This window comes from Semicossyphus pulcher, unplaced genomic scaffold, assembly GCF_022749685.1.
Source record: "Semicossyphus pulcher isolate SPU_LCO1_2020_fin unplaced genomic scaffold, fSemPul1.0.p SCAF_15, whole genome shotgun sequence".
Taxonomy (NCBI): domain Eukaryota; kingdom Metazoa; phylum Chordata; class Actinopteri; order Labriformes; family Labridae; genus Semicossyphus; species Semicossyphus pulcher.
The window spans coordinates 12,693,109-12,704,999 of record NW_027211659.1 but is presented as its reverse complement, the minus strand read 5'-3'; the positions used below and the strand labels follow the sequence as shown (position 1 = coordinate 12,704,999).

General features: G+C 43.2%; 1 protein-coding gene across 1 annotated transcript; it reads right to left on the bottom strand.

Moving 5' to 3' along the window:
* Nucleotides 1–625: 625 nt before the first annotated feature.
* On the bottom strand, nt 626–11,534 carry chn1 (chimerin 1). Its single transcript, XM_069662988.1, has 7 exons — nt 10,888–11,534; nt 9,759–9,843; nt 6,887–7,060; nt 4,232–4,309; nt 3,349–3,486; nt 2,803–2,908; nt 626–1,459 (listed from the first exon to the last, which is right to left on the bottom strand). Exons 1-7 carry the CDS (start codon nt 11,137–11,139, stop codon nt 1,288–1,290), a joined length of 1,005 nt encoding a protein of 334 aa, XP_069519089.1. The 5' UTR covers nt 11,140–11,534; the 3' UTR covers nt 626–1,287.
* Nucleotides 11,535–11,891: the final 357 nt, after the last annotated feature.

Genomic DNA, 11,891 nt, shown 5'->3' with positions numbered 1-11,891 from the left:
TGTGGCGCTGCGCAGCGTGTGATTGACAGCAGCCTGCCTGCCTCTGATTGGTTGTGTATTTCGGGAGCGTTGGATTCTTACAAATGCCATTAGGAACAGTAGGAGGAGCCAGAGATTTTTTACAGATTATCTCTCTCATGTACTACTGCATGTTTAAAGTGACAGTTTGAGCAAATATGACAAAAAGTTAGTTTTAATAATGTAACCTACTACAGCTTTAAGAGCTAAAGGGCCAGACTTTTCCCTTTTTCCTTTGTGAAACCAATGCTGTAGGGAGTCAAACCGGAGTCAACAGACTAAAAAACATGACCTTTGAAACTTTCAGTTTTTGGGGCTCGGCAGTTAAATCACACGTTCCATATACAGAGGCTCGTACCTCCATGTGGCATACCCACGGCCCCTTGCCACGCGTCATCCTCACTCTCTTTTCCCCTGCTTCCAACACTATCCAATGTCCTCTCTCTGTCTCTCGAAAAAGACTTAAAAGGCCAAAAAAAGTATTTTAGGTTTTAAGCAGTAGTCCAAAAACCAATGGGTGACATTGTGGTGGCAATGTCCACTTCTAATATGTAGTCTATAATACTCACATGAATAAAATGGTAATTCAGATGACTCATGAAGCACCTCATTTGTCAGAGAAAGGTTTAATAAATTAAAGACGTCATGCACAAGGTGTGTACAAAAACATTAACATACAAAATTAAATCCACAAATAATGCTGTTTATAACACAATAAAAATGTTAAGGTCAGGCAGATACAGCAGTGTGTACACATTAACAGGAAAGGCTCATTCAACTACTTCAGGTTACATAAAAACAGTTGAGGAGATAAAAAAATACAGCATAAAAGCATCATAAAAAGTACCCCAGAAAAATCAGTAGCTTATTTTTACATCCAGCTATACAATGTTTCACAGAAAAAAAAAACTGCACAGCAGGCAGCCGGGAATGTGAACTCTAACTACGGCAGAACAGACAAAGCAGAAATCACGGCGCTACGAGATGTGAACACATGCTGGGTTACGACTACAAAGCAACAAAGACCTCGCACCATGCATGCCGGTCTGTCAGCTTCTGAAAATCCCCCGACAAAAATGGGGAGACATAAAGTACGTACAAGTGTAAAGTTCATCGTCCACACCCGACACAGGGGGGGACAGATGTTAGGGCAGCACTAGTCCATACGCAGGGCATTTAAAAAATGTATCAATAAATGTCTTACAAACATTCAAGTCTTTACACAAAGGATTGATTAGACAGCTGTGCTATAAAAGTCCTGATCTCTGTTTAGAAGAGCACGTCTTCCTTTTTAATGAGCAGCTCCACCACCTGCCTCTGGTAGCGGATGTCATTGAGTGCTGTGATGGCGTCCAGGTCTGGTGCGCGCATGAGGGTGGGCCCGAAAATGATGGCGAGGTTCTCTGCGTTCATCAGGTTGAATTCCTCGTTCTGTGTCACCCTGCAGAAAAGCGTTAAAGTTAAAAACACGGTCTGATGGGGGAAATGAACATGAAAACAGTGTTATTGATATTTGGAAGTTCCCCTTATATTTACAGAACCTCAGCCACAATATCTCAAAGTTATGTGAAACAGTAGGCCGGTACATTTCATTCACATTCATATTAGAGTTATTCTGTATTTTTTTGACACATAAGAGTTTTCACTTTCTGACACATTTACATATTTTAGAGACATTTTTCCTAAGCTTTAGTATCGTCCACTATCGTCAGCTGTATGCAAGAAAACAGTCCTTGTAGAGAGCAGGAGAAGCGGAACGTATTGGCCATAATGAAATTGTCATGGACAAATGCATTTTATTATCTCTTTAAAGGGGACATATTTTAAATATGCAGTCAATTTTCTATTACTCTAATGTGTTTTTGAATCATGTTCGTCAAGTTAGTTTTATTTTAAAAATTGTATGCATATAAAATTTTTCTGAGCCTCTCCTTCCTCCTGAAATGAACAAGCGTTTTGCCATTCAAAGGTTAGACCTTAGCCAAATCAGCTAACAGTATTTAGAGTGACCGTGTTGCCCCTCCCCCACATGTGCGATCCTACGTGGGGGAGCAGCCGCACCGCACCGCCACTTCAAAGTTGTACAAAACATAGCTGCTCTAGGATGGATTATTCGCCGTTATATGTACGAGCCAGAATCACCTGGAGGTATCGGAATGGTCATTTAAAAACAACTTGACTACAAGCTCGTGCAAGAAGGCAGCCTGAGGTGAATGACGATTGGTCGATTTCAGTGAAAGCAAGGTTCTACGTAGAAACCTGCAGCTGTTCTGAACGGCCCATTTCAGAGGCGACCTTTTTAAACATGTCATTCTGGAAAAACACGGAATTATGCAGTTTTCACTTTTTCACTGTGAACAATACAAACATGTGAAACCCATGCACAATATGAGAATGTCCATTTAAAAGATATGTCCCCTTTAAACAGACATTTTATAAGTGCAGCACACAATCAGGTCGTAGACATCGTCCCTCAACTCATTTCTTAAGTTTCTAATCGGACTGTAAACAATGACAAGCACACTGAAAAAGAAGTGCTGGTCCGGAATAACCTCTAAGAGGTTATACTGTACAACATTTCAGGGATTGCTGATAAATGTGGAGCAAAGAACTATTGACTTGCTCTTTGGATAAATAATACTGAATGATCTAAAACTCCTCAAAAACTCTCCTCCGGCAGAACCAAAACAAAATCATCCTTCAATCCTTTTCCTAAAACCTCTCAACTCCTAATAATTCGCACACAGTCCGATCTCTCTCACCGAGTTTGGTTGCATTGCTCACCTCTTTAAATGCGCCATGAGGTACTTCAAAGTCTCACTGTGTGATGGCGGCAGCAGAGCGAGAGCCTCGCGGACAGCTTCCAGCTTCTTCTCGGCGTCTGTGAGCTCTGAACAGAAACAGAAAGCGGCGTGATGTTAGAACGGCTATGAAACACTTTGTGGCCTCAGAGGTCACCAAAAGGAATCAATGTCGTTACTTCCTGTGGGCTCATGAAGGCCATTTAGAGAGGAAGTCTGAGGCTCATCAACATCCCCACTTATTAAAGCCTAAATAATGCACAACATGTTTATAAATTACACTCATTTTAAAACAGTGAGTCAAACACCACCAGTTAAGGAAGGTATTGGATTGCATTTGATCACATGCAGGTGTTTCTATTAATTTGTCCATCCTCTTTAATCCAATTTACAACAGCTTACATCTGCCATGTTTACCTAGCACATGAACCAAAGCACATAAACCTTAATCATGGATGTTGTTACACTGCGGCAGAGCCCAGCTCTCTGAAACAGGTGTTTCTGACTCATTTGTTGAGTTGCGACTTACTCGCAGCCTCGATGAACCTCGGGTAAGCGTCGTACGAGATGACTGGAACAGGCAAATCCCTCAGGTACAGTTTCAGAGCACCCGTGATGATGTTGATGTCTTCATAGGCGTTCACTGAGATGTCTGTCTTCTCGCCATCTGTGAGGATGTGTGATGGAGTAAGGGAGACAACAGGAGGAGAGTTTCACACTGTAAAAAAAAGGCTCCGATCAGGACGTACACATCAGCGTGTGAATCGAAGAAGAAAGCGGTTTTTGTTCCTGTGGGTGTAAAAAAAAAAAAAAAAAAAAAAACTTCTCTCGCTCTGTATTTTGCAAAGTAGCTGCTATCATCCGCCTGGCCTGTTTAAGTCTGACTTTCCTTCAGTTATGTATGCTTTCCAGAGAGGCCATGGCCTACTTGTGCTGGCAGACTGAACATCACAGTGCTGTGAGCTGGAATGACACTCTGTCATGGATGATCTCCCACATGCCGATCTGGCTCGGAGTTTAGCCCACTGCTGCAGGCTTTTTCTTACAGTTAAAATTCACACCGCACTGGGCCAAGACAGGCTCATTCTCAATAAGCCGACCACTGAATCCTAACGCAGTGGAGGGAGCTTTTTTTATGCAGCTCTGTTTAAGGCAGTGAGAGTACATCCATGGTTAGTGTCCCCTGAGGTCCCCCCCTGTCTGTCCACACTGCGTGAGAGCGACTTGTCAGGATGGGATCTGCGCTCCCAGATGGACAGTAATCCTTCACAAATGTGTCACTTTCTCATTAATTTAGAATGTCATGCGAGTCTAATGTAAACGTATGAAAGCACGCGACGTCAATCACTGCATTTGAGCTGTCAGAAACGTATAAAACGGCTACAACATGTGGAACAAACAGGAACACGTACCTTTGTCGAACGCCGTCTTGACTTCCTCCACCGAGTCGCTGAATCCTGATATCCTGTAGAGGCCTTCAGACTTCAGTCCTTGAGGAACAAACAGGAAATAAACAACCTTCAGACATCGTCACGGCTGTCAAGAGTAATGTAGAAAAATTCACCTGCGTACATCGCCCTGGGTAATTTAGGAAACACCATTAAACACTCTTAAATATGCATAAGGAATTAAGGATAAAGTGTCCACAATGTCACACAATGGAACAACATGGGCAGATGCAAATAGTTTTCTGCATCGCTGAGCAAAATAATAAAGACATAAATCAAAGTTAGGCGCAGACGTGTTTTAGAGGGCACACAATGAGTTTCCTCCATAGCTCAATGATTTAACTGAAATGCAATCAAATAGGGCAGCAGGAAACAGAGTAATGTATTCCTCATTACACGTCTACAATTACCAGCAGCACACTCATCACTCCTCTCAGTCATCACCCGCCCAGAAATCATTAAGTCTGTTAGTAACGTAATCACACTGTTAACACTTTGTTTTCTCTAAATTAGAGGAAAGCTGTTTCACAACAAGCATCATACATACAGTAAGCTTGATTTCAAATTGCCTTTAAATATCAGCCAAACATGATAAAAACATACCGGTAACTTCCATCCGTCTTTATTGGATCAAAAAAAATACCTATTGATGAAACTTAACTACTATGTATTTCATATCTTTAAAACCCTTAATTTGAAATTAATCCATCTGAATGTGGATTATATAAAAAATGTTTTTACATTTAAAGAGGGCCAAAAGCAATCAGCAAAACACCCCCTTCAATAAAACAGAGGATTTAAAATTCTGTGTATAAGACGGTAAGGTATATAAGGTATTTTATTGTGTTATCAATGGTGCTTTAATCTATCTTAAAGACCCCCCTCCAGTGAAAATCACGTGTTTAACCTTGTAAACAACATGTGGTGTTCTTCATGTGCTACAAGACATATCAGGGACAACATGAGCAGTCATCTCCATGTCTGGCCCTGTCTGCTTTTAAACTGCAGTGTACCAAGGACAGGCTGAACAACACGTTTTCACATTGGCAGGTTTGAGACGTCACAAACCTAAGGAGCCAATCTCGTTAATGGACGGGGTGTCGCACTGCAAATCATTATGTGTAACCTATGGTAACCACTTCGGTGATGCACGAGCCAGCTGTAATCGTCATCGTAATTTTTGCAAACTCACAACTGACTACTAACTTTAACGTTACTACCTCTAATTGGCAACGTTTAGTGGCAACTTGTTGAAATGTACTAGAGACGTGTTTTGTTTCTGGCTGTTATTTAACAAAAGGAGAATAGGAGATGCCTTGGGAGGATTTATTTTTAGCAGAGCATTTTATATGTCTTAAAACATGACTGGAGCTCTTTAAGCTTAGTCACGGACATGTGTCTTCATGTCCGCCAGTGCGGCTGGCACTCTTAAAACAATCAACGTTACCGTAGGCCGAGCTCAAGTGCTGCACTGGTAGCTAGCAGGATTGCAAACTCGACATGGTGAAAACAGATGGTAGGCTATAATTTGTGTGTTTTGAATGTGTTTCAAATAAAAATAAATTGAATTAGTTTTGAAAGTGTAAACCTTCCTGGTAAGAAAACCCCGATTCTGATTCTGAAATAACTTGTTTACACGTTTATATAAATAAATAGCTATAGAAAACCTTTTTTCCCTCTGGCATATCTCCAAAAACAGACTGCGTCTTATACTCTGGTGCGAAGTGTCCAGTAGTATCCATGTTGCTCTGATTTTGTTGCTCCATGTTGCTTTGATTAATTTAGTCATTTATGGATAAGAAAAATCAGGTAAAAAAATCATGTGTGTCTATGTAAAATGGACAAAAGAATGTTTCAAGATTAAAAAAAAAAATCAAACTTGAATATTCAGCCACCATAGATAATCATTTAAGCCTGCTAAAGTCTATTGGAGGTCTGTTTTAATAGATAAGATGTTCAGAAGAGGGACTTGAACTCTCTGACATTTTACACTGAATATGAATGTGGCAGAACTGGAAATGACCCTCTGAAAATTCAGCAGAGAAATATCACCATGGAAGTAATAGTAGATTAATGTTTTAATATATTCAGCTGCATTTAAATATTAAGAATAAATAATGACTAAATTTCACAATTAAAGCTCCTGTGAGGAACTTTTGGTTTGTGTTGATTTTGGCGCCCCCTGTGGACAAAGCGTACCTCTTATCTCTTTGTTGGTTTTGTCCTGTACATGCTTAAGTGGTGTTTTTAAACAAAAAATCTCATCCTGCTTTCTTTAACAGTCATGTGTATCACTCACTTTGCCCTGGAAAATGTAAACAAAGGCAGCGTGCAGTTAATCGCTTCATCTGACACCTACCCCCCCGCCATCAGTTTCAGGCCTTAAAAATAACTATATAGAAATAATCAATCTTGTCGCTGATGGTCTGGTTTGCTTTTTAGGTCATTATTAGGTATTTTTGGCCCTTCTTTGCTTCCGTAGTTTTCAGTTGAACTCCTCCCATCAGACAGTCATCACCCCCAGATTAAAACCTATAAATCTTAAAATGAATCCAAAAAGGATTTTGTACTAAACTGTATTCGTGACGTTAACATCATTGACACACATCTGAAACCGACCTCTTGACTCGATCTCCCGTATGCACATGTCCACCACCATGGGCCGCGCCGTGTTGTAAGCTTTCACCAGGGTGGTGAGGTCGCAGCTGTACACTTTACGGATGTGTCGCAGGTCCGGCTTGCAGTCGTTGGGTACCAGAGGGGAGCACTGCTTGTGGACGTTTAAACCACAGTCTGAAAAGAAAAACATACAGCGGGTTGAGTTCACGAATATCTGCAGTGGCTTTTATTTACACTGTGAAATCTGACCACCTAAATACAGCGTCAACTAGATTAAACCTCGCAGGTCAGGAATTTTACCTCTGATTGAGGACTATTATGCAAATGAACAGTGAACATCAGGTTCATTTGGATCTGGTTGGCTGGTTTCCTGTGTGTTTTGGCTTGCAGAAGGGTGTTCATTCCCTTGATCAATATTTGCCCTCTAAATGTCGCAGGACCACTGGAGAGCTCCTCCCTCTACTACACATGGCATTGGAGTCACCTTGAGCGCTGGATAGATCCAAAGTCACCTCTAAAAGGGCCATTTGATGATTAAAAAGGGTGAAATAGGACCATAATAAACCCAAAGACAGGAGATTAATTATGTTATATTGTGTTAATTATGGTTAAGGTTTCTTAGACGTTATAAAACAACAGGAAAATGCAAAACAACGTATTTCTGCTTGATGTTCTTTTGTCTCCTCCATGACATTTTAAAGACGTACATGCTCCGCACTGTGTGGTCAAACTGCATACAAGTCAGGATGTCAGTGTGAGTCTCCCGTCACAGCTTTTGGGGCCTGAGGCGCAGCTGTTTCAGGGCAGGATTCACCTTGTAGGGAGCAGAGGAGCCCGTGGAGGCTGCAGCTCGGCTTTGTAACGGAGACGCATGGAGGGAATTAGAGGAGCAGTAAAAAAAAAAAAAAAAGCCGTGGCCTGGAGGAGGGAGAGTCAGAGCTGCTGCGTGCTCTGTTCTCCTCCAAATCCAAGCTCGCACACAAAGGCTGTGGAAGCAGCAATTGAGGCGCTGCAGGCTACACTAGACCTAGTTTCCCTAACTAAAATGGGGCAGCTCTTCAAGCTCTTAGATCTTTTGAGCCGTCTCCAACTTCCGAGGGTCTTTCTTTTTTTTTTTCCAACATTAACCATTATATCCAAAATAACATCCTGATCCCTCGTTTTTTTCTCTTTAAACAAAAAAAGAATCTTTGCTTCTGGGGGACCTCAGACGTTATTTAGATTAATATGGGTCCCCTGAGAAATCCAGCCAGCCTGCTTTTATATGCATTGATGCAGAAATGTAATTACTTTAAGAGATGATTCTCTTAAGGGTATGAGACAGGCGGTATAATAGAGCAGGGCCTGTCATCGCACACAGGTCTGCTGGTGTCCATGTGAGGTCCCAGGTGGGGCGGGTGAGGGTGATGCAGGGGCCCGTGGGACCCAGGCGAGCCTGGAGACGGGGGTGTTTTTTCGCTGCACTGTCAGCTCTGGCGAGGAGGCAGCAGACCAGTTCTGGATAAAGTGCTCTGAGGAGTCGTTTAACGGTGGCTGGATGCTAATTTCTTATCAGCACATCATCTGCAGAGTTTCCAGTTCAAACCAGTTTCTCTCCAACTGGAATTGAAAAACAGAAAAGCAGCACTTTTATTTGTTTTGGTTTTCTACTAAGTATTTCCAGTTAAATAGGGGTTGAGCTGCTTGACCTAGCTCTCTGGTTGAAGCCGCTGAATTTTAATGTGCGTGGAAACGGAGCTCTTTCCCCACGCTCCGAGCTCTGCTCCTCATTAAAGAGACATGCCAGCTTTGTTTTCCTTCACGGGCATGATGGGATGAGGCTTGGGGGGGGGGCCGTACTCTGATGAGGAAATGTGGCACAACAAGCACAAGCAGAGGCTGGCTTTCTGGCACTCAGCCAGAACCAGTTCACACATACAGAAAGGGAAAAAGGGGGCGGGAGAAGATTTTTTTTTTTTTTTTTTTTTGGTATGCAAATCTGAGCATCATGTGAGACTTGGCTGCCCTAGATTCTGTGGTCGAGTCTGAAGGAATGAGACGAGGAGTTTATAAAGATTGGCTCCTAACATCATGCGCCTTTCTCTCCATTGTTGTCAGCTTTCAAAATAAAGGCATTAATAATTAATGTCAGAGCTCCCGCAGTTTTGTGTGACACACTTTGTTTCATCAATAAAACATCAAAGACGCACACCAGGCCGTATTATCGCACTATTCTGGGACGTGGAAGGATTTCTGACAACTGCAGGAGAGAAATAGAAATCTAATCACTTTATTTGACAAGAAATGGGGGAAATATAACCAAAGCAATTACCAATTGTTGTTACATCTGTCATATTGCGAGACTGTAGCTGAATTATGTAAAAGAAAAAATATACTCAAAATGGAGCGCTGAAAAATGCATATAATACGGAGCCTACTGTTGCGTGTTTACTCCAATGGAACAGATAATCATCCATACAAATCATGGAAGTGGAAACACAGATAACCACAGATTCTGATTGTAGTGAAGCCCTGAGCTAAAAAACATCTAGTCATTATTTTCAACAAGATTAAGATGCTACTTTGAGATCACTTTAATCAGGAGTGATTGTGCTGAAACTCCTCTTCTTGTCTGTGCTGACCCCCCTCTTCAAAGAGCAGATGATGAGAACAAATAGGTCCTAAATAAGGTTAAAACATGGTGTAAAGTATCTGTTACATCACTGCTACAGAGCCCTCATTTCATTCTGTTATACAACCCCTTAATCCACAAATATCTATTGGGATTGTGGATTAAAACTCAATAATCCAGCCCCAGATGTGCTAAAAACCAAGTAACCCACATACAGCGATGCTCACTTTGCAGCGCTTTATATAAGAGAACAAGACGTACCTGCACATTTGACCCCCTGAGCCATCAGTCCCCACATGAAGCTGGCACAGTGCTCACACCAGTGCGGCCCCCGAAAGGTGTGGACCTGCAGCAGAGAGGAAGACAGTGACACATATTAGTGATGAAGTCTAATGACACCACAGAGAGAGAGAGCAGCAGGGAGCTGCAGACATTTACACCCCAGACGCCTCATCTTAGTCCAGGAGACCTGTGGGTGCTGCCATCTTAAATGAGGCAGAGGAGGAGGAGGAGGATTATGTGTTGTTGTTGTTCAGACACATCCTCAGCCTGACACGACTGAGGTCGCTGCAGCCGTCGCGGCACAGTCGGATTTGACACTTCCACAGGGGTGATGGTGCAAGTTGTCAGGGAGATTCGTTATGGAAAGAGGAGAGGGATCCCCCTGCACGCTCCAGCAGGTAACAACAGCTCAGCCAATCAGAGAGGCCTCTGGGAGGAGGAGCAGTGCACATCTCTGCCTTAATGGCTTCACCTGGAGAGATGTCACCTGATGTTTACAGAGCCTCAGATTACTATTAAACATACAGTAGCTTGCATTCACCCCTCTTAGACTATTCATGTTATACCTGGAGTTTAACTGGCCTTATTTACTGTATGATTAAGACTATAAATGATATCATGACTGATAAAAGACTTATTTTAGCACCCAAATGTTTAAAATGCTTCCTTGTCCCTTAGTTTGCAGAGTTTTCAACACAGGAACTCTTAAAATGTAGAAGTGCAGCAAACAGCAGATTTGTCCTCATCATCAGTTTGAAAAGCCTTTGAGGTAATTCTTCACCTGCTGCTCTCCGTCCCATTAACCAGCCGAACCAGCAGAGAGAGAGAGCCGGAGCCAAACAGGGAAACACTCCTCCACTGTTTCCCCTCTCCATCCGCCCTAATCTCTCCATCTGCTGCTCAAACTAACAGCAGCGCTCCACAGACCACCCAACAGATTTTCTTTTGATAAAGGCTCACTGGACGGACCAAAACAGCTCTGTTTTTCATCCCCTCTCTCCCACTCTCTAACTCTCCCCCCTCCTCCTCCTCCTCCTTTCATTTCCCACTAGAGCCCTCAGGCCACACATGATGAAATTAAAGCAAGCAGCAGATAACACTTCTTTACCTTGAAGTTGTGGACTTTCTCAGTTCGCGGAGTCCGCTCGCTCTCCTTCAGCGTGGCTCTGCGCACCAGTGAGGTGAGCTGTGAATAGGCGAATAGTTTCAGCGGCTGCCAGAAAGTGGCTGGAGGTTTCTGTGGCCCCATCCTCATGCCCAGAGCTGCAGCCAGAATATCCTCCTGATTGGCCTCCCGCTTGGCCTTTTGCACCAGGGACTTCTCTTCTTTGTGAAGCTCGTAGGACTCTCTAGATGGCATCCTGGTGCAGCAGTCTCCCAAACCAAACCCCAGAGGAAAAATACCCAAAATAAAGAACAACTATTTAATGCTCAGGGCAAGTCTAAATTAAATATTTCTTGCATTGTCCCAGTTAAATAGAGGCATCACAAACAACTATTTGAAAAGAGTGTTTAAAAGAGACAAAAAAGAGCAGTGGTCCCTTTAAATCCTCTCTCAGCAGTGACAGTAGATCAAGTGGAGCCTGTGTGATAGCAGTGCCAGGTTTTATACAAAAGAGGAGCAGCGCTGGGTGCTCATGTGCCTCTCTGGGTGTATGCAGATGAGCTGAGTGCTGGAGCTAATCCTCTCCTCCCTGTGCCGAGCTGATATTCTCCCTGGAACAGACACACACACACGCTGTTTTCTGTGTGTGTGGATGCTGTCAGGGCGGGCAGAGTGAGGGGGAGGAGTACAATGGGAGGGGGGAGGACCCTGTAGTAGAGGCTGCAGATTTAAATGGATTCCCCACCAGCCAATCGCAGCACGCATACACCAGCTTTATAGTAGCCTCCACCTCAACCCCGCCCCCCACCACCGCATCCCTACCATCTCCATCAGATATGAGGATGAAATGAGAGTGGGATGATAATGAGCAATGAATGAGTCATGCATCAGGAGTGGGCTGCTGCTGCTGCTTCCTGGGCTGCTTGCGACGGCAGCGGCCGTTAGAGAGGAGCTTGTTTTCAAAATCGTGTCATGACTTGGAGCACAAAGAGCAGAGGCACAAAAGC